This window comes from Dermochelys coriacea, chromosome 7 (assembly GCF_009764565.3).
Source record: "Dermochelys coriacea isolate rDerCor1 chromosome 7, rDerCor1.pri.v4, whole genome shotgun sequence".
In the NCBI taxonomy this organism is placed as follows: domain Eukaryota; kingdom Metazoa; phylum Chordata; order Testudines; family Dermochelyidae; genus Dermochelys; species Dermochelys coriacea.
The window spans coordinates 50,798,275-50,820,541 of NC_050074.1; the positions used below are offsets into that span (position 1 = coordinate 50,798,275).

The following is a 22,267-nucleotide window of genomic DNA, read 5'->3' on the forward strand; positions in this document are numbered from 1 at the left end:
TATCCAGAGCCTAATAGTGTGTTTAATTGTGGGCTGCCTGGAGCAAACTGCCCCTTATCCCGTTGCTTTCTTTGAATTGGGCCCAAGGTCTTTTGTGTAACAGAGCCTACAGGGAACTGAGGAGGGCTTGTGTATGTGTGTGTGTGTGTGTGTGTGAACGCCTGGCAAAGCGCAAGCAGGGAGGAGGAAGTGTCCCTGTAGCAGCCCATTCTGAAGGCTGGTTGACTTTTTACAAAGGGGTAGAAGCAGGGAAGGGAGGCACCTGCAGGAGAGACTCTTTTTGCACCCACTCTGTGCATCAGGACACTGGTTCTGCACAGGGAGGAGGCCAGACACACATGGCCTGGCTGGTAGCTTCTCTGTTTCCAGTGCCTCTGGCAGCACTTTAGTTCAGCTCCAGCTCCGTGCTACAGGGCGACACAGCTCCTGTCCAGTGAGGAGGATCTGGGCCTTTGCCTCTCCACCTATAGGATTTTCACTGCAGTCCATTGGAGCCTTAGGATAATTTTTCTTGTTAGCTAGCTCCATCCAAGCAGTAGTTGTCTCCCATGCTCCTGAGTGCAGAGCTCATCCCTTCAAAAGGAGACAGCTCACGCCTGAGTGGCTGCAGTGTTTTACCAATGGTTCACATCATCTGCTTCAGGCCATGAACACAGCTGGTTATCACATGGTAACTTTTCACTATCCTGCCTTCTAAAGCTCATTTCATTCTCTGAGGCTGAATGTGGCAGAGCACCATTGTCATGTTTTCTGGGGGTAGAGGTGGCTGAAATGAGAACATTTTCTGTTGGGCATCAGAAAGGCATGAGGAACAAAGAGTATACAGCTGTCGGTGTGCATACAGGCAGTGACGGATTAGCGTACAGTGTGCATACAGGCCATGCCCAGGGGCCCTGGCCAACTGGGGGGCTCTGCACCCCTACCCTCTCTGCCCACCTGGCACTCCTGTCAGGGAGCAGGGTAAGTTCCCTGTCCCGACCCCACTCCCCAGCAGGAACATTGGGCGGGGGGCAGAGCGGGGCATGCCCTCGTGCCCTGACCCCATTTCCCCGTCACATGTACAGAGAGGTTGGGAGACTGCAGTCCCAGGGCCCCACAAAAGCTTAATCAGCCTCTGCATAAAGGAGACATCACATAATGCAGTTTTTAAGGCTCAGGCACTGCTGAGCTGAACACACCCCATCTGTGTGCCACTCCGCTCAAGCTGTGCTCCCTCCATGGACCCCTTTGCTTCAGGGTAACCCTGTTTCTTGTATTTAATCTAGTAAATTGGCACAGGAGATCCCTGGGCAGGGTTAAGCTAACTCCCTTGCTAAGCAAGGTCAGAACAAGGTGCACAGTGTTAGCTTTCCTCCAGCGTATGCAGATATAGTAATTTCTGAGAGAACTGAGACATCATGCACATGGATTTTTGTTCTACTGTTTCTGTTTTGTGAAGCAAACCAAATACTTCCCAAGGGAGTGAACAAATCAGGGCTATTCTATAAACACACTAGCCTTCAGTAGCAATGAACCTCATTAGGGGAAGCTCTTCTAATAACAAGCTATATTCTGCAGACCTGCTCTGTGTTCAATGGCAGGCAAAGGGACTTTGGAGTATATCAGAGAATAGGATGCTTCCAGAGGGTTAACAGTGTTGGCACCTTGGACGTGGCTGTGTGCAGCTAACAAGAGTGTGGCTTTGAGGGAGATCTAGGACTGTAGGGACAAATCTATCTTTCTTTCTCAGCCAAGCTGTTGTTCTACTATTAGTGCTTGACAGAGGCACAAAGCTAAGGACTGAAAGCTGGGTGTCTTCCCAGTTTGTCAAGCCAAGCTGAAGATGTCTGCGAGGCCCTTCCCCACATGGAGGAACACAATATGGTATAAATGAGTCATGCTAAGTGGAAGAATACTTTCTCTGACTTGCTGTGCATAGGTTTCCCCAGCCCACTACTGCTGTGATTAGCAGATGGGTCCTGAGGCAAGCAATCCCATAATGATTTTGCATTCATTTACTGTTCCAATTGGGAAGCAGGCAGCACCACTCATCCTCTGAGCAGCCCCAGCCTTTGCATTAGTTCTGATCCCTCTGGCCTATTCATTCTCTCTGATTAGAGGAAGCTGTTCTTGTTACACGGAATTATCCAGGGCACATTAAATGTGGTGGAGTTAAAGCAGACAGCATTTCCCAGCCACAAGGAGCAAATATCCTGTGATGGCCCTGGAGTTGTATCGCTGCAAAAGGCAGAAGTGGAGGAGGCATTGCTGGGGTGTTTTGGGGATCACCCAGACCAGTGAGGGGTTCTGGCACCAACTGCCTTGGAACCATGGGTGCCTTTATGCTGTGCAGCTTTAGTTCAGAGCCCTGACACCAGTAACCTGCCCATCATCACAGGCTCTCACACCGGCTCCCTCCAGCCTAGTTACTTATTGCAGGATGACCCCCAGGAGCCCTCCCAGTCCCAAGTCTCCCCAACTGCATCTTTCCCAAGTTCTTAGCTCCCAGACACTGACTTGGCCTCTCTGGTTCATCACTCCTGAAGACATGACACAAGCCTCCAGTTTGCTTTGGTGCACACACTCGACGCAGTTTACACACCAGAGACCTGAAAGGGGTAAAAATAAATGGGAAGTTTATGTAATGGAAAAATCACAGCTTCAAAGCTGAAATGCCAAAGGAAGCAATAGGTACAAGTCACACAGGAAATAAACTGAATGGTGCACCCTCAGGCTTCTCCCTTCCAAAATAGATAGATAAATTCCTTTTCTACTACAAGTTACCCATTGCCTGTGAACAGTCTCCCAGCATGCCTCTAGCCGTAGAGAAACCCAGCATTTCACACACAGCTTCTGCCTAGATGCTGGCCTTTCAATTGCTGGATAGATTTCACTTCAAATCCCTTCCCTTTTAAAAAGGTTTGCAGGTGTTTTTTTTTCTCTTAGACTGTGATGGTTCATGGTTATTCAGAACAGGAGGAAATTCCCTCTTGATCTGATAGCCAGGATGCCTCAGTGTCTTCCCATTAATGCTAATGACTCATCATCACCTTTTCCTAGGTTGTACAATGCTAGGCAGTTGGAGCTAGGCTCGTCTGGCTGGGGAGGCAGCCCGTCCGTCTCTGACTGCCCACCACACTGCTTCTAGATGGAGCTGAATGGTTCAGCCCATATTACAAGCCCAGTGCACACATATAGTGCATACGTTCATAACTGTCAGGTTGGAGGGACGTTACCAGTGGAGTTCCTCAGGGATTGGTTTTGGGACCAATCTTATTTAATCTTTTTATTACTGACCTTGGCACAAAAAGTGGGAGTGTGCTAATAAAGCTTGCAGATGATACAAAGCTGGGAGGTATTGCCAATTCAGAGAAGGATCAGGATATTATACAGGAGGATCTGGATGACCTTGTAAACTGGAGTAATAGTAATTTGATGAAATTTAATAGTGAGAAGTGTAAGGTTATGCATTTAGGGATTAATAACAAGAATTTTAGTTATAAGTTGGGGACGCATCAATTAGAAGTAACGGAAGAGGAGAAGGACCTTGGAGTATTGGTTGATCATAGGATGACTATGAGCTGCCAATGTGATACGGCTGTGAAAAAAGCTCATGCGGTTTTGGGATGCATCAGGAGAGGCATTTCCAGTAGGGAAAAGGAGGTTTTAGTACCATTATACAAGGCACTGGTGAGACCTCACCTAGAATACTGTGTGCAGTTCTGGTCTCCCATGTTTAAAAAAGGATGAATTCAAACTGGAGCAGGTACAGAGAAGGGCTACTAGGATGATCCGAGGAATGGAAAACTTGTCTTATGAAAGGAGACTTAAGGAGCTTGGCTTGTTTAGCCTAACCAAAAGAAGGTTGAGGGGAGATATGATTGCTCTCTATAAATATATCTGAGGGATAAATACAGGAGAGGGAGAGGAATTATTTAAGCTCAGCACCAATGTGGACACAAGAACAAATGGGTATAAACTGGCCACCAGGAAGTTTAGACTTGAAATTAGACGAAGGTTTCTAACCATCAGAGGAGTGAAGTTTTGGAATAGCCTTCCAAGGGAAGCAGTGGGGGCAAAAGATCTATCTGGCTTTAAGATTCTACTCGATAAGTTTATGGAGGAGATGGTATGATGGGATAATGGGATTTTGGTAAGTAATTGATCTTTAAATATTCAGGGTAAATAGGACTAATCCCCTGAGATGGGATATTAGATGGATGGGATCTGAGTTACTACAGAAAATTCTTTCCTGGGTATCTGGCTGGTGAATCTTGCCCATATGCTCAGGGTTTAGCTGATTGCCATATTTGGGGTCGGGAAGGAATTTTCCTCCAGGACAGATTGGATAGGCCCTGGAGGTTTTTCGCCTTCCTCTGTAGCATGAGGCATGGTTGACTTGAGGGAGGCTTCTCTGCTCCTTGAAGTCTTTAAACCATGATTTAAGGACTTCAATAGCTCAGACATAGGTGAGGTTTTTTGTAGGAGCGGATGGGTGAGATTCTGTGGCCTGCGCTGTGCAGGAGGTCGGACTAGATGATCAGAATGGTCCCTTCTGACCTTAGTATCTATGAATCTATGAACCTATGAAACTCCAGTCTGTGAATATATCTCAACATGCCCATTGAGTTCAAAACACGACAAGCTTTCATAAAAGACTGTACAACATATACTTGTATAGTCTGTCACAGGTATTTTTATTAAAAGTCATGGACCAGTTACAGTTGGGGGGGGGGGAAGGGGAAGGACTGAGAACCCTGAGCCCCGCCAGCTGAGGCTGAAGGCGTAGAGGTCACCTAAAATTACGGAATCCATGCCCCCTGTAATGGACTCGTTGACTTATATATAATCAATTGATTCAACAGCTTATTCTTTGAGGTTCAGCCCCTCTATTCTCCCCTGGGTGTCTGGACCTGGCTGGCATGCTCAGACATAAGTTAAACACAGCTGGTTTGTATCTTGCAGCAGCATGTCCACAAACATGCATCCTGTGATGCAGTGTAAACATGGTCAGCATGCTGAGCCAGTCAGCTGCATCGCTTATTCTCTGGAGCTGGATATACTGCAATCACCGTCCGGGGATCCCTGCACTGGTGGGAAAAAACATTTGGATGGACACAGCGGAATCACAATGAACAGAGGGGATGTTGGCCAGAGCTGGCACACAGGGGTGAGGGCATCTGCCCTGCAGTCATTGGTCTCCTGCTGGGCTAAGCATGGCTCTAGATATGCAGATAGGCAGGATGGCAAGAAATGCCTTCCACTTTTGGAGAGTGAGAAGGCTGTGGCCACGCCACACAGAGGGGACCTGGCCACACTGCTCTGCCTTTGTTACTTCCAGCTTTGATGAACACAGCATGCTCCACCTGGGGCTGATTGCAGAGCCCATGGAATCACAGGGTTAGATGGGATCATAGGGGTCATCTAGTCTAACCCCCTGCCAAGATGCAGGATTTGTTGTGTCTAAATCGTAGACTTTAAGGTTAGAAGGGACCATTATGATAGTCTAGTCTGACCTACTGCACAACACAGGCCACAGAATCTCACCCATCCACTCCTGTAACAAACTTCTAACCTATGTCTGAGCTATTCAAATCCTCAAATCGTGGTTTAAAGACTTAAAGGAGCAGAGAATCCTCCAGCAAGTGACCCATGCCCCACGCTGCAGAGGAAGGCAAAAAAACCCCAGGGCCTCTGCCAATCTGCCCTAGAGGAAAATTCCTTCCCGACCCCAAATATAGTGATCAGCTAAATCCTAAGCGTGTGGGCAAGACTCACCAGCCAGACACCCAGGAGAGAATTATCTGTAGTAACTCAGATCCCATCTAACATCCCATCATAGGCCACTGGGCATATTTACCGCTAATAGTTGAAGATCAGTTAATTGCCAAAATTAGCCTATCCCATCATATCATCCCTTCCATAAACTTATCAAGCTTAGTCTTGAAGCCAGATATGTCTTTTGTGCCCACTGCTTCCCTTGGAAGGCTGTTCCAGAACTTCACTCCTCTGATGATTAGATACCTTTTGCCTAATTTCAAGTCTAAACTTCCTGATGGCCAGTTTATATCCATTTGTTCTTGTGTCCACATTGGTACTGAGCTTAAATAATTCTTCTCCCTCCGTAGTATTTATTCCTCTGATATATTTATAGAGAGCAATCCTAACTCCTCTCAGCCTTCTTTTGGTTAGGCTAAACAAGCCAAGCTCTTTGAGGTTTTTAAGGTCAGACTTGACAAAGCCCTGATTGGGATGATGATTTAGTTGGGGATTGGTCCAGCTTTGAGCAGGGGGTTGGACTAGATGACCTCCTGAGGTCCTTTCCAACCCTGATATTCTATGATTCATATTCTATGTTTCTTTGAGCCTCCTTTCATAAGACAGGTTTTCCATTCCTCAGATCATCCTAGTAGCCCTTCTCTGTACCTGTTCCAGTTTGAATTCATCTTTCTTAAACATGGGAGACCAGAACTGCACACAATATTCCAGATGAGGTCTCACCAGTGCCTTGTATAATGGTACTAACACCTCCTTATCTCTATTGGAAATACCTCGCCTGATGCATCCGAGGACCGCATTAGCTTTTTTACAGGTTTCAGAGTAGCAGCCGTGTTAGTCTGTATTCGCAAAAAGAAAATGAGTACTTGTGGCACCTTAGAGACTAACAATATTTCTCCTTTTCTTTTTGCGAATACAGACTAACACGGCTGCTACTCTGAAACCTGTGATTATGCAAGGCACTGAATTTAGCCGTATAGAGTGGAAATCTGTCAACTTCAAAATTTGTTAGTCTCTAAGGTGCCACAAGTACTCCTTTTCTATTAGCTTTTTTCACGGCCATATCACATTGGTGGCTCATAGTCATCCTGTGATCAACCAATACTCGGAGGTCCTTCTCCTCCTCTGTTACTTCCAAGTGATGCGTCCCCAGGTTATAACAAAAATTCTTGTTATTAATTCCTAAATGCATGACCTTGCACTTTTCACTATAAAATTTCATCCTATTACTATTACTCCAGTTTACAAGGTCATCCAGATCTTCTGTATGATATCCCAGTCCTTCTCTGTATTGGCAATATCTCCCAGCTTTGTGTCATCCGCAAACTTTATTAGCACATTCCCATTTTTTGTGCCAAGGTCAGTAATAAGATTAAATAAGATTGGTCCCAAAACCGATCCCTGAGGAACTCCACTAGTAACTTCCTTCCAGCCTGACAGTTCATCTTTCAGTGTGACCTGTTGTAGTATCCCCTTTAAGCACCTTTCAACCACCTTTAACCACCTTCCTTATCCACCTTTCAATTTTCATATTGACCCCCATCTTTTCCAATTTAGCTAATAATTCTCCATGTGGAACCATATCGAATGCCTTACTGAAATGGAGGTAAATTAGATCCACTGTGTTTCCTTTGTCTAAAAAATCTGTTACCTTCTCAAAGAAGGAGATCAGGTTGGTTTGAAATGATCTACCTTTTGTAAAACCATATTGTATTTTGTCCCAATTACCATTGACCTCAATGTCCTTAACTACTTTCTCTTTCAAAAATTTTTCCAAGACCTTGCATACTACAGATGTCAAACTAACAGGCCTATAGTTACCTGGATCACCTTTTTTCCCTTTCTTAAAAATAGGAACTATGTTAGTAATTCTCCAGTCATACGGTACAACCCCTGAGTTTACAGATTCATTAAAAATTCTTGCTAATGGGCTTGCAATTTCATGTGCCAGTTCCTGTAATATTCTTGGATGAAGATTATCTGAGCCCCCTGATTTAGTCCCATTAAGCTGTTCAAGTCTGGCTTCTACCTCGGATGTGGTAATATCTACCTCCATATCCTCCTTCCCATTTGTCGTCCTACCATTATCCCTAAGCTCCTCATTAAAGACTGAGGCAAAGTATTTGTTTAGATATTGAGCCATGCCTAGATTATCCTTAACCTCCACTCCATCCTCAGTGTTTAGTGGTCCCGCTTCTTCTTTCTTTGTTTTCTTCTTATTTATAGGGCTATAGAACCTTTTACTATTGGTTTTAATTCCCTTTGCAAGGTCCAACTCTACATGGCTATTGGCCTTTGTCACTTTATTCCTATATGTTCTGACCTCAATAAGGTAGCTTTCCTTGCTAATCCATCCCATCTTCCACTCCTTGTAGGCTTTCTGCTTTTTCTTTATCACCTCTCTGAGGTGCTTGCTCATCAAGCTTGGTCTACAACTCCTGCCTATGAATTTTTTCCCCTTTCTTGGGATGCAGGCTTCTGATTGTTTCTGCAACTTTGACTTGAAGTAATTCCAGGCCTCCTCCACTTTTAGATCCACAAGTTCTTCAGTCCAATCCACTTCCGTAACTAATTTCCTTAATTTTTTTAAGTTAGCTCTTTTGAAATCAAAAACCCTAGTCACAGATCTATTTTTATTTATCCTTCCATTTAGTTTGAACTGAATTAGCTCATGATCGCTTGAACCAAGGTTGTCCCCTACAACCATTTCTTCTATGAGGTCCTCACTACTCACCAAAACCAAATCTAAAATGGCATCCCCTCTTGTTGGTTCAGCAACTACTTGGTGAAGGAATCCATCAGCTATCGCGTCCAGGAAAATCTGAGCAGTATTATTATTACTAGCACTTGTCCTCCAGTCTATATCTGGGAAGTTAAAATCTCCCATGATCACACAATTCCCATTAATATTTACTTCTTTAAAAACATTAAAGAGGTCTCTATCCATATCCAGATAGGATCCCGGTGCTCTATAGCACACCCCAAGCACCATCCCAGGGGAGTCTCTAGTAGCTTTCTTCCCCAATGTGATTTTTGCCCAGACAGACTCTGTCTTATCCATTCCATCACTTCTTATTTCTTTACATTCTACCTCATCATTGACATACAATGCTGCTCCACCACCTTTGCCTTTATTTCTGTCTTTCGTAAACAGCACATACCCTTCAATACCTGAGGTCCAGTCATGACTACTATTCCACCATGTTTCTGTTATCCCTATAATATCTGGTTTCACTTCCTGCACCAGTAGCTCTAGTTACTCCATTTTGTTACCTAGGCTCCTCGCATTCATGTACAAGCATCTTAATGTTTGCTGTTTGGCCTCGCTCACATTCTTTACCCGATTAGACACAGACATTCTACCGCCAGTATCACCTATTAGACTGGTACGTACACTACCCTTCCTCCTTATGTCCATTCTCTTACCCATGGCTGTATCCTTTCTTACTTCATTTTCTTCTCTCAATGTTAAAATCCAGCGTGGAGATTACCTGGACATCTCCCAACCATTTCCCCCAGATTCCTAGTTTAAAGCTCTCTTGATCAGTTGTGCCATCCTCCATCCTAGAATTCTATTTCCCTCCCTACTCAGGTGAAGTCCATCCCGAGAGAACAGTCCTCTGTCCATGAATGCTTCCCAGTGGCCATACATCCAAAAGCCCTCCTTATAGCACCACTGTTTGAGCCATCTGTTGAGCATCATAATCTTGTCACACCTTTGTTGTCCTTCTCTAGGAACAGGCAGAATCCCAATGAGGATCACCTTAGCCTCGATTTCATTCAGCGTCTTCCCCAGCCTGGCATAGTCTCCCTTGATATCCTCCAGCGAGAATCTAGCTGTATCATTTGTTCCCACATGAAGGAACAATCAGTGGATTCTTTCCCACTCCCATTAGGATCCTCTTCAGCCTCAGATCTACATCCCGTATCTTAGCACCCGGCAGACAGCACACCCTTCTGTTCTCTGGATCAGCTCTTGTTACATGCCTGTCTATTCTTCTCAGAAAGGAGTCCCCAATCACGTAGACCTGCCTTTTCCTGGTGATGGTGTGATTCTCCTGTCTATCCCCTGTTCCCTCTGGCTGCAAATCCTCTCAATTCCTATTCTCCCTTGCAATCCTCTGCAATCCATCCTGTATCCTCCTGGAGCTCATATGTGGTGTTATCTCCATTGACTCTTGCCCTCTTCTTATAGGACTAGCTGCTCTTCTCTTTTTCCTTGCCCTCTCACCTTCAATGACCACCTACTGTGCCCCTTCTTCATTTTCCAATTCCGCAAACCTGTTTCTGAGCTCTGTTTCTCCTTCACTAGCCCATCTTTTCCTCTGCCTGGTTCTCTTAGTCACATGCTTCCACTGTCCACTTTCTTTCACCCAGTAGTCTCCCCTCAGAGTTCTTTGGTCCTGCATCCATCTGCAAGTCTTGAGCTTTTCCCTTCAGCTTCTAATGTCTTTGCTCCTAATGCGCTCAAACCCCCTTCTAAACTCGACCAGAGTTTACACCTGATCTCCAATCCTGTTGATCTTTTTTTCAGCTATCAGGCAGCAATCAGGCTGACAAAACTCTGTTTCAGGTCCCCCTCCAGGATCATGTACATGCCGAACTTACATCAAGTCATATCACTGTGTCTTACACTTGGGTCACTACACTGCTACCTCTGTGTCTGTCATAGCTTGCTCACTAAGTCCGTTAGTACGGGAAAACACAACAAACCAAAAAAACACAACAACAGCCAAAACAACCCCTAGTGAGCACCAAAACACTGCCAGACACCATACACTCCCTTCTCTAGACTGTCTGCCCTTTGCCTGGCTCTCTTAGTCCCCCCAAACTCCCCTTACAGACTCCGACTCAAACTCCCGTTTACAGCTGTTTGCTGGCTCCTGTGCCGCTACAATTGTCTGTGCTACCTGACTGGCTGGCTACTTTATAGGACCCCTATTATCATCCAAGACAGATGATGGATTCAGCCTCCTTTTGAAAACCTCCAGTGAAGGAGCTTCCAAAACCTCCTTAGGCAGTCTGTTCCATTGTCCTACTGTTTTATAGTTAGGAAGGTTTTCCTGAGATTAATCTAAATCTCCTGTGCCAGTGGTTCTCAAACTGTGGGTCAGGACCCAAAGTGTGTCACAACCCCATTTTAATGTGGTCACCAGGGCTGGCGTTAGACTTGCTGGGCGCAGGACCAAAGCCCGAGGGCTTCAGCCCTGGGCATCGGGACTCAGGTTACAGGCCCCGCCTGAGGCTGGAGCCGTTGGGCTTCAGCTTTGCCCCCCCCCAACCCTCACTGTGGGCTCAGGCTGGCTCAGGCTTCAGCCCCCTCCTGGGGTCCTGTGGTAATTTTTATTGTCCAAAGGGGGTCACAGTGCAATGAAGTTTGAGACCTTGTCCTATGCTATAGCTTGAACCCATTGCCTCTTGTCCTGCCCTCTGCAGCAAGAGAGAACAACTTTTCCTCTCTCTGTTATAGCAGCCTTTCAAGTATTTGAAGATAGCTACATGTCCTCCCCTTAATCTCCTCTTTTCCAAACTAAACATATCCAGTTCCTTCAGCCTTTGCTCATACGACATGTGTGTCACTTGCCTCTGGATCCTTTCCAGTTTCATTTCCAATTCCGCAAACCTGTTTCTGAGCTCTTGCCTCTGGATCCTTTCCAGTTTCTCTGCCTATACACTGGTGACCAAAATGGGACACAGTACTCCAGCTGAGGCCTAATCAGCACCGAGTACTAGCCTCCTGTGATTTGCATACTCTTCCTCTGTTAATGCAACCTAAAACTGCTTTTGCTTTTTTTGCAACAGCGTTGCGTTACTGACTCATGTTGTGGTTGTGATTCACACAATTCCCAGATCCTTCTCAGCAGTGCTGCTATGAAGCCAGTTTTCCCCCATTCTGCATTTGGTTGTTCTTCCATATGTGTAGCACCTTACATTTGTCTTTGTTGAATTTAATTTTGTTGGCTATAGCCCAGTTCTCCAATTTATTAGGATTGCTCTGAATTTTATCTCTATCCTCCAAAGTGTTGGCAACCCCCTTTAGCTTTGTGTCATCTGCAAACTTGATCGGTCTGCTCTCTATTCCTACATTCAGATTATTAATAAAGATGTTAAATAACACTAGGCCCAGAACAGATATCTCTAGAACCCCACTTGAGACCTCCCTCCAATCTGACATCATTTCTTTAATTCCTCTTTGTTTGCAGTTCTGTAACCAATTTTGTATCCACTTAATGGTAGTTCCATCAACCCTGCATTTCTCCAGCTTACTTAACAGAATGTCATGTGGGACTATGTCAAAAGCCTTGCTGAAGTCCAGGTGTATTATGTCCACGGCATTCCTTCATCTACCAAATCCTGTCAAAGAAGAAAATCAAGTTGGTTCAGCATGATTTCTTCTTGGTAAATCCTGCTGACTGCTAATGATCACCCCTTCATGCTCCAGGTATTCACAAATGAAATGTTTTATCCATTGCTCTAGTTGCTTCCCAGGTATTGAAGTCAGGCTGACGGGTCTATAGTTCCCCTGCTCCTCCTTTTTCCCCCTTTTAAAGATGGGCACTACATTAGCCCTTCACCAGTCTTCCAGGACCTCTCCTTATCAGGCTAAAGAGCCTGGGTAACATAATCATGGTTGCCGTGGAAATGCTGAGAGCAAGTTCCTTCCAGAATCCCTTTCCAGCTTCCCTCTTCTTCCACATCTGGTTCATCTTCCTTATGCTCACCTTCAAGTCTGTCAATCCCACATCTTCTCTCCCTTCTCTCAAGCCCCTTCCTCCTCTATTCCTTCCCTCTGTGCATCGTCTTGGGCAGGGGATAGGTACTGCCTCCCATGAGCCAAGTGCACACCCCCCCAGCTCCAGATTCCCTTCTGCCTTCCTGTGCAGAGCCAGAACCTCCCCAACCAAGGCATTCCACACTTGTGCACTGGCTGAGCGCCCATTTGATGGCAGTCTCCTTGGACGGGGTCCCTGTCTGTCAATGCGCATTGTGATGTGGCCTGTGCTGCTGTGGAGACAATACTAATTAATCAGCACATTGAACATCCAGTTTTCTTTTTGTCCCCAGAGGAATTCCAAGTGAGGGAGGAGGAAGGTCTCTTGCTGTCATATTCAGTTGGAGCCCAGACACTAATGGCAACTCCTTCTCTTCCCACCAAAAACTATTGGCTTGACTGTTGCAATTCATCTCTTGATCAGGAGCCAGTGCATACTGGAGACACATCTCAAACAGTGGTGTTGCAGGCATTTCACCAAGCATACTGTGAGCCAAATGCACTGGCTTCTGTGGGAGCTGCTGGGAGCTCAGCACATCTGAAAACCAGGTCACTTCCTTGGAGGCCTGAATGTGGAGTTGGGAGCCTAACTTTGGGCTCCTGATTTTGGAAAACATGATATATTAAAGGAGCATAGAGTTGGTAAGGAAAGTCCATCAGCTTCCAGTTAATGGCGACCACGTAAAGTCGCATGTAACCAAACTGGCTGTCCACTTTCAAAGATCTCTAAACCAGAATCCTGGCTCTCGAGGCCTTTCAGTTCCAGAAGGAGCTGGATTTGAACTGTCACATCTGATCACACTACTATAGTTTGAGTCTCAGGTTGTATCTGGCTCCAGAGTGGACCTGTTTTCCAGTGCTAGTTCAGATATTGCTGAAATATCATGAATGCAGCTATTTGAGGTGGCAGATCTCATGAGATCACCTGAGACTTCCACTGTTTGGGGCTGAACTTTCACAAGAATTAATTTTGGGGTAGTTGCTTCATGGCAATTGGATGGGCTGACTTCAGGAGAGAGTCTTTTGCAAATCCTCTCTGTCTGGAGAGCAGCTTGTTCCTGATGCAGTGGTGAACTCACACATCTAATCCTCCTTGCAGTCCTCTGGAGCTGTTCCTTTGTGCTTTGGGAGATCACCCTGGTGGAGAATATCATGCAGAGGAAATGTGCTGTGACCAACACAGGGTCAACTGCTTGTCATGCTTTCCACATGGCCACAGTAATGTTACTGTTCCACCTCATGGCATGAATTATCTGTACAGCCCGTCATGCTGTGGCATAACCTCTCCACAGAAGACTGTCCCCAGTCGGTGCACCAAGAATCCCTCGTTCATTAGTACTCTAGCAAAGAATATTTGAAAAGGTTGGCTTTAAGCAACAGCCTTGATACAAACACACACATGCATAATCAGCAATCCTTTCATCCCATGCTGGGCATCTGGGAATTGGAGGACATTTCGTTGATTTTATTACTGTGTCAGAAAGTGGACTTATTCTTTCCAGGAGCCTGTGCAGGTACATAAGATACTCTGGAGGAAATTCTGCACACAATATTTTAAAATTCTGCAAAATTCTGCAAGTTTTGTCAATAAATAAATGTGGAGGCTCCAGCATGCTGGGGGGGCTCCAGATGCAGGGGTTGAGGTTTGGGTGTGGAGGGCTGGGTAAAGGGGGTTCTGGGTGTATGGGATGAGGCTTGGGAAGGGTGTGAGTATTGGGGGGGGTCTGATGCAGGGGATTGGATGGCCAGGGGAGCAGCTCCCCTCACAGTGACCCCTCCCCTGTGGCTGAGGAGCGGTGGAGGGGGAGGCTTTGTTGGTGTGTTCTCTGGGGAAAACAGAGAAGCATCAGGTCAAAAAATTCCTCCTATAAATCATCCTGTACAAGTCTCTGATATTACAAAAAGAGTAAGTGAATTTTCCCTTTGCTAGAGGGAGGTTTGTCCCGGTTTCTTGTAACTTTAAAGTTTTGCCTAGAGGGGAATCCTCTGTGTTTTGAATCTGATTATCCTATAAAGTATTTACCATCTTGATTTTACAGAGGTGATTCTTTTACCTTTTCTTTAAATAAAATTCTTCTTTTAAGAGCCTGATTGATTTTTCATTGTTCTTAAGATCCAAGGGTTTGGGTCTGTGTTACCTGTATCAATTGGTGAGGATATTATTCTCAAGCCTTCCCCAGGAAAGGGGGTGTAGGGCTTGGGGGAATAGGACTCCAAAATGGTCCTTTCCCTGGTTCTTTGTCTAAATCACTTGGTGGTGGCAGCATACTGTTCAAGGACAAGGTGGAATTTGTGCCTTGGGAAAGTTTTTAACCTAAGCTGGTAAAAATAAGCTTAGGGGGTCTTTCATGCGGGTCCCCACATCGGTACCCTAGAGTTCAGAATGGTGAAGGAATGCTGCAACCACCAAGTGATTTAGACAAAGAACCAGAGAAAGGACCACTTGGAGTCCGATTCCCCCAAAATATTCCCCCCAAGCCCTACATCCTCTAGGCAAAACTTTAAAGTTTCAAAAAAACAGGATAAACCTCCCTCTAGCAAAGGGAAAATTCACAAGTTGAAAATAAAAGGTAATCTAAAGTGCCTTGCCTTATTTACTTACTCTTTTTGTAATATCAGAAACTTGTTGTCAAGGTTCCTTCCCCACTCTGAACCCTAGGGTACAGATGTGGGGACCTGCATGAAAACCCCCCTAAACTTATTTTTACCAGCTTAGGTTAAAACTTCCCCAAGGTACAAACTATTTTACCTTTTGTCCTTGGACTTTATTGCTGCCACCATCAAGTGTCTAACAAATATATAACAGGAAAAGAGCCCGCTTGGAAACGTCTTTCCCCCCAAAATCCTCCCAAACCCTACACCCCCTTTCCTGGGGAAGGCTTGATAAAAATCCTCACCAATTTGCATCGGTGAACACAGACCCAAACCCTTGGATCTTAAGAACAATGAAAAAGCAATCAGGTTCTTAAAAGAAAAATTTTAATCGAAGAAAAAGTAAAAGAATCACCTCTGTAAAATCAGGATGGTAAATACCTTACAGGGTAATCAGATTCAAATCATAGAGAATTCCTCTAGGCAAAACCTTAAGTTACAAAAAGACACAAAAACAGGAAAATACATTCCATTCAGCACAGCTTATTTATCAGCCATTTAAACAAAACAGAATCTAACGCATATCTAGCTAGATTACTTACTAAGTTCTAAGACTCCATTCCTGTTCTGTTCCCAGCAAAAGCATCATACAGACAGAGAGAACCTTTGTTTCTTCCCTGCCCCTAGCTTTGAAAATATCTTGTGTCCTCATTGGTCATTTTGTTCAGGTGCCAGCGAGGTTATCCTAGTTTCTTAACCCCTTTACAGGTAAAAGGGTTTTTCCTCTGGCCAGGAGGGATTTAAAGAATGTTACCCTTCCCTTTATATTTATGACACTTGTAACAGGATGGTTTTTAGGAGAAGGAGTTTTTTGACCTGATGCGTCTCTGCTTTCCCCAGAGAACACACCAACAAAGCCTTCCCCCCCCCCCGCCCAGATTTGAAAGTATCTTCTTTCTCCATTGGTCCTTTTGGTCAGGTGCCAACCAGGTTATTTGAGCTTCTTAACCCCTTACAGGTAAGGAGGAAATCTAGGCTACCCTTAGATGTATGGTTATGACATCCCTGGGCTGACCCGACTGCATGTGTGGGTTCTGAATGGTCTGTTGCCTTTTCACAGTGTCTTGCCTGCTGGGGCTCATTACCTGGTTCTCACTTGCCAAGCTGTAAAACTGCTGAGCAAAGAAAAACTGATTAATTCTCACAGGGGCTGAGTTAAGATTACATGAGCTAAGATTACAGGAGTTAAGATTACATGGGCTCCCCTAATTTGGGCATTTCCTAACTTTTGTATGTTTGGTTTGGCAACCTAAACAATGTTCTTTTAACGCACTTCCGTGTAATGTCCTACGGTTTGTAAAAAGGCAAAAACAAGTCCTGGTATTTGCAACAGTCACACTGCTCCCACCATGCATTAGCGGCAGGGTTGGCATCCTAGGCTTGCAGCACAGACCTCTACCATGGAGCAAACAGACCTGAGCTGGCAGCAGGAGAAGGCTGTGGACTAGCCACTAGTTGAGGCCACATAGCACACTGACACAGTGTGGTACATTTGCAGGAGGTGCCATGTTTTACAGACAGCATAGTCAAACACAAAGATGTGGCAACTTCTTTTCTAGAGACAGGGTGACTGAGCCCTGGACCTGCCATCTTAGAGACTTGGGCTCTGGTCCCCACTTGTGGAACCCCACAGGGGGATGTGAATCCTTGTCAATAAGAATGGTGAAGGGCACACACTGATTAATCCTAGTCAGGAGAAGTGAGCCTAGAGTTCCCAGCTCTGAGCACTGTCCCCTAGGCCAAAGGGAATTGTGTTGAGGGGCAGAGCAGTTGATGATCATTCATGTTACCTGTGTCCTACCCAGAGGTTCAATGGTTTGTGGCCAGCTGAATAGGTACACAGGCATGCATGTGTGATTTTGCTGGATTGGGGATGGGTTTTGGCAGCAAGCCAGGAGCAAACTCCGCTGAGCAGCACAGTGGTGCTGGAACTGGGGGGCAGAGAGGCAGGGCCCATCCACTTTTACCAGGGCAGACCCTGCCCCTTTTCCCTCCGCTTCCCCCCAAGACCCCACACCTAGCTAGGCAGCGGGGAGCTCAGCCAGTTGTAGGAGCTGTGTGGACCCTCCACCTGCCCGTGGGAGGGAGGCCAAAAGTAGCCCCCGGCCCATGTCCCTACCCAGGACAGGTGGAGGGACACAGGCTCCCCACAGCTGCCCACGCAGCTCTTGCCCCAACCAGGCTCTTGGCCAGATTTGAATGGCTGTTCAGAGGCCAGCAAAAGCCCGAAAGCACTCCTGCTACAAACTACACAAAGGTTGGAGCTCTCTAGGAAAGAGCTGAAAGTATTTTAATACTGGCACATTAGGTGATCTTCATCCTGGGGTCACTGCCTCTCACACTGCAATAGAAAATGCCCTTTTCCTTAATTCCAGCCCATCTGGTCATTTGTAGCTGATTTTTTTTACGCTCAGATTTATAAAACTGTTCCTTCACAGTGCCCCAGGGCCTGTGTACTAAACACAGTGTATGTTTCTGTAACACAGTGCACAGCAGACAGGACTAGCAGAACCCTAGAAAAGCTGGCAAAAACCAATGAGCTTCTACCCTGCCCTGAAGGTGACCAGGCCCAAATGAGGAAGCAAATTCCGGAAGTGGGAAAGGTAGTGGGGGCGCTGTTCAAGGCAGCCGGGAGGTCACTAAGCAGGAAGGTAGTTATAGCTCTGGCATGTGCTGGGACCACTTGCCTCGTGTTTCTAGAAGCCCACCAAGCATCTTGATAAATACAGTTGTTTTGATTAAAGTGTTCTCTGCCTTGTCCCAGCTTCATCCCCAAGTTGGTGCGTCACAGAAGATCACCATGTCCTGGTGCTGAGAGGGGGCACTTGTAACAATCCATACTGATGCCATGTCATCATGCAATAGAGTCTAGTGGATGTCATTTGTCATTAATGTCAGTAAGAGCACAAGCAGGCCCATCCTCAGTAGACACAACATCGTGATGTGACAGTATGTCATCATGTGGGGTGGCATCAGCACACTCATCATGGGGCTGAATGGGGCCAGAGCCAGGAACACACATGTGGGGGAGCACTGTCAGCCTCCCTCCCCAGGTGGATTTCAGCTAGCGGCCATCCAATCTCATCTCAGCGCTCAGGAGGGTTGGCCGGGAACACAAAAGACAGTCCTTTGAACAGGCTTTGCTCCCGTCATGCACGGAGCTGTGTGGATTGTTGTCACCTTGTCAGGGTTCAGATTCACACATTCCCCAGGCAACGTTTTTTCTTTCTGCTCATGGCATCTTTTCAGGTCAAAATGATGACGTGCTAGCAAGGAGTCCTGCCTGCTCCTCCTATGGAAACCCACCCTCTTCCAAAGTGCATTAAGCAAAATTGTATTAAGTCCACATAAATGCTGAATAAGAGCTTCCACACAGTGGTTTAATCCTGTTAATTAATCTACTTTGAATTCACCCTTAGTTAATTCAGATTAACTGTCCTGAGTGTCTTCTGTGGGGAAGCCCACACAGAACTGGAGTAGGCGAATGCTTTCCCCATCCCAGTTTTCAGTGCTGCCCTTCTGGATCCCCAAATCCCATGCCGCCCCTTCTGCCTGTGACCTAATCCTTAGCCACCCTCCATAAATCTCTACAGAAGACATTAGGGGTGGTTGGTATTCTTACTGGGCTTCTGCCTCCAAGACTTGGCCTTTGCCTTCGTTGTTCAGCCAGTGTAAACTGTGGCTTGTTGGATTCCATCACCCTTAAAGGCTGAGATAAGATTTGAGGGTCAGAACCTCAGGGGAGATCTCCTTCCACAGGACCAGCCCTTGTGTAATTTTTCATCCAACCAGCCAGGTTATTTTGCAGTGAAAATAGATCACCTAAAATTCTCAGGTCAGCTCACAAGATGTTTCAGAGCCACAGAAAAGTGCCTTTTGGATGGTGTCCCTGCTCCCATCCTGGGCATTTGCACAGCTGTGTGGTGAGTGGCCTCCTTTCAGTCCTAGGGAGGGTTTAACATACATCTCTGTATTGTAGTTTAACTGCCAAAACCTTCCCAGGGGCCGCCTTATTGGACCCTAGAAAAGGTTTGCCACCCCAACAACTCCCCCCAAGGCCTGTGAGCAGCTGTCTGTAGCAGAGCTATGATAGTCCCACAGGAAAAGATGTTTCTCCTCCATCCCACAAGTTACAACTGTCCCTTTACAAGGCATTTTTGACTTAATTCTTTGAAACCTCAGAACCAGTTTGGATTGTTTTGTCCTGGATCAGTTTGGGGAAAAGGGTAAAATTGGCTCTTATTTTTTCTCATTGCTGGTGTGGTCATTTCCTTGTGCACAGTGATAGTGCAGCAGATACATACGTCACACTACAGCCAACGTACATGCTAATCAAAAGGCAGCAATGACCAACATCAGAGTTCCTCCAAGCCTATGGGTCTGCAGGCTCACCTGGTTAAGGTGTGCCAGTTTCACAGCTAACAGTGCACAATGCATTGATGTGGCCAGCATCACGTCTGACCACCTCTGACTGCCACTGGGTGACTTGGATGTGGCATTTCAGTGTGCAATCAAGCGAAAATCAGCTCCCCCAACCTTCAGAATTGTAGTTAAGTGCCTTATCCACTCCACCACACAGCCATGAGTACTGGGCAGCTGTTCATTTCCCACCGAGGGAAGCAGGGGATGAGGAGTCAGGCCTCTTGGACTCTATTTCCAGTGCTTACTCTCACTCTGTGATATTGGGCAGCTGGTGGCCTGTCCCTGTACCTCAGTTTCCCCATTTCTCCACTGACTGCAATGATAACATGGGGATATGCCAAGGCTTAAGAAATGAGTGTTTAAGCACTTCGATAAACTCTGCTGAAAGACACTGCGGCAGAGCAGAGTTCTTACCTCTCCATTTTCCCAAGGGAGTTGCAGCGCTCCCAGTGTCTAGGTTAATGCCAGTTTCAATTGTTTTCTAGATCTCCGCTTTGCAGTCAAACACTCTGATGCGGAAGGTGAAGCGGACACTGCCCAGCCCCCCTCCGGAGGAAGCTCACCTGCCTTTGGCCAGCCAAGCCCACTCCCAGCTGTACTTGCCCAGCTTCATGCAGAAGGGGGTAGGAGAACAGGCCACTCAGGTAACCAAAGCAAGTCTTCTCAGAGACATCGACCATGACCTGAAGCTGGTGGAGCATGAGTCCACAAAGCTGCGGAAGAAGCAAGCGGAGCTGGATGAGGAAGAGAAGGAGATCGATGCCAAGCTGAAGTACTTGGAGCTGGGCATTACTCAAAGGAAGGAGTCTCTTCTGAAGGAGAGGGGAGGGCGGGATTATCCTTACCCAAGGTGCCTGGGCGAGAACCGGGACTACATGTCTGATAGTGAGCTGAACAATTTACGCCTCTCCAGCTATGAGGGCAGCAGTCTGCTCAGCAGGCCCAGCACTGCTCCCACTAACCATTACACTGACTTCTCCAGCACACAGTACACATCAGCCTCCTCCTATGCCCCCTACCCATACCCAGCAGCCCCACCTGGCCCTGCTGCCTTCCAGCAAACACGGCTCCAGGCCCCCCACTACCCTGTGGTCAGCAGTGGCACATCTCAGAATGGCTTCCAGGCTGGCCAGCTCCCCACCTTCCCCTCCCAAAGTACATATCAGACACACAGCTTCCCTCCCAGCACCAGTTACCAGCCCCAGCTGGGCTTGCAGAGCCATCAAGGCTTCCGGCCGCCTCATCACTACCAAGCTCAGACCACATATCCCAACCAGCCACCCTCACAGCCAGCACAGAGTGCCCTCTTCCAAACGCAGGCAGATGTGCACGCCATGCACCAGAAGCCATGGCAGACATCACTAGCAGACTTGGAGCAAAAGATCCCCACCAATTATGAAGTGATTGGAAATCCCACCATGGTGATCTCCTCAGCAGCCCCAGCAATTACATACAGCCCCACGACAGTGACCAGCAGCTATGCCCAGCACACGGCCCCAGAGGCCAGGCCAGCTGACCAGAGCAATGCCGTGCAAAGCCCCTCAACCAGTTACTCTTCAGATTCTCTGTACACAAACCTGGAGCAGAACATTCCCCGCAACTATGTGATGATCGAGGATATCAGCGAGCTGACCAAAGAGAGCACTGCAGCAGACAGCCAAAAGGGGGAGATGCAGGTGCAGAACAGCACTGGCCACCAGATCAAAGAGAAGAGTGAGCTGGTGGAGATGGAAGGCTCCAGCAGAACTTGCTGCTATTCCAAAGCAGAGGAAGAGTCAGAGGAGGATATGTATGATCAGCATGGTGCCGACCATAGGGGGAACAGCAGCTACCACAGGGGCATGGAGAGCAATGGCAGAATGTCAGATAGTTCTAGCAGCCCCTGCTCCTATTATGGGGATGATTATCGGCACTCCACACGCTCAGACAAGCATGGCTCTGGACTGGGGATGCAGAAACATTCCTCCAAAAACCTGGCCCCTGCTGTCACCTCATCCAAGCGTAGTAAACACAGGAAACAAGGCATGGAGCAAAAGATCTCCAAATTCTCCCCCATAGAAGAAGCCAAAGATGTGGAGTCAGACTTGGCCTCCTACACAGTGACTACGTCTATCAGCAGCACCAATGTGGCATCCAGGGCAAAGAAGCTTCAGGAGGAGATCACCTACGGCCTCAAGAAGAATGTGTATGAGCAGCAGAAATATTATGGCATGTCCAGCAGGGATATGACGGAAGAGGACGATCGAGCATATAGCACTGGAAGCAGATCTAGATCGTCAGGTTATGGGACAGAGAAATCATCAAGCCGCGATGCCAGCAGCAGAAGCAAGGCCTATGAGAGAGAGTGCATGGAGAAGCCTCATAAAGGAAGCTCCAAACCATCTTCCCTTAGTATGAGTCAGAGTCGAGGGCGGCCTCCAATTCGTTCACAGACCACTGAAGAGGAAAGTCCCATCAGCCCTTTAGGAAAGTCTGTGGGCATGTCCCGCTCCTCAGGTGGACCTCTCCCTCAGTCCTCTGGGGACAGCTGTTCCCAGTTCTGCTCCAGCCACTCGTTGCCTGATGTGCAAGAACATAACAAAGATGTGCCAAGGAACCACTCTTACAAGCATGAAGAAGGTTACATCATGGATGATTCACATTGTGTTGTTTCAGACAGTGAAG

General features: G+C 46.8%; 1 protein-coding gene across 6 annotated transcripts in view; it reads left to right on the forward strand.

Annotated features, from left to right (window-relative positions):
• BSN (bassoon presynaptic cytomatrix protein) overlaps positions 1 to 22,267 on the forward strand; it is a 510,614-nt gene that overhangs the window by 437,921 nt on the left and 50,426 nt on the right. For all 6 annotated transcript variants that reach the window (XR_005293922.2, XR_006282593.1, XR_006282594.1 and 3 more), the window contains one exon: positions 20,089 to 22,267. Coding sequence is in view for 3 of the 6 variants with exons in the window: in XM_038409469.2 (XP_038265397.1) it covers positions 20,089 to 22,267 (2,179 nt within the window). In the remaining 3 variants the exon portion in view is untranslated. The remainder of the gene's footprint in view (positions 1 to 20,088) is intronic.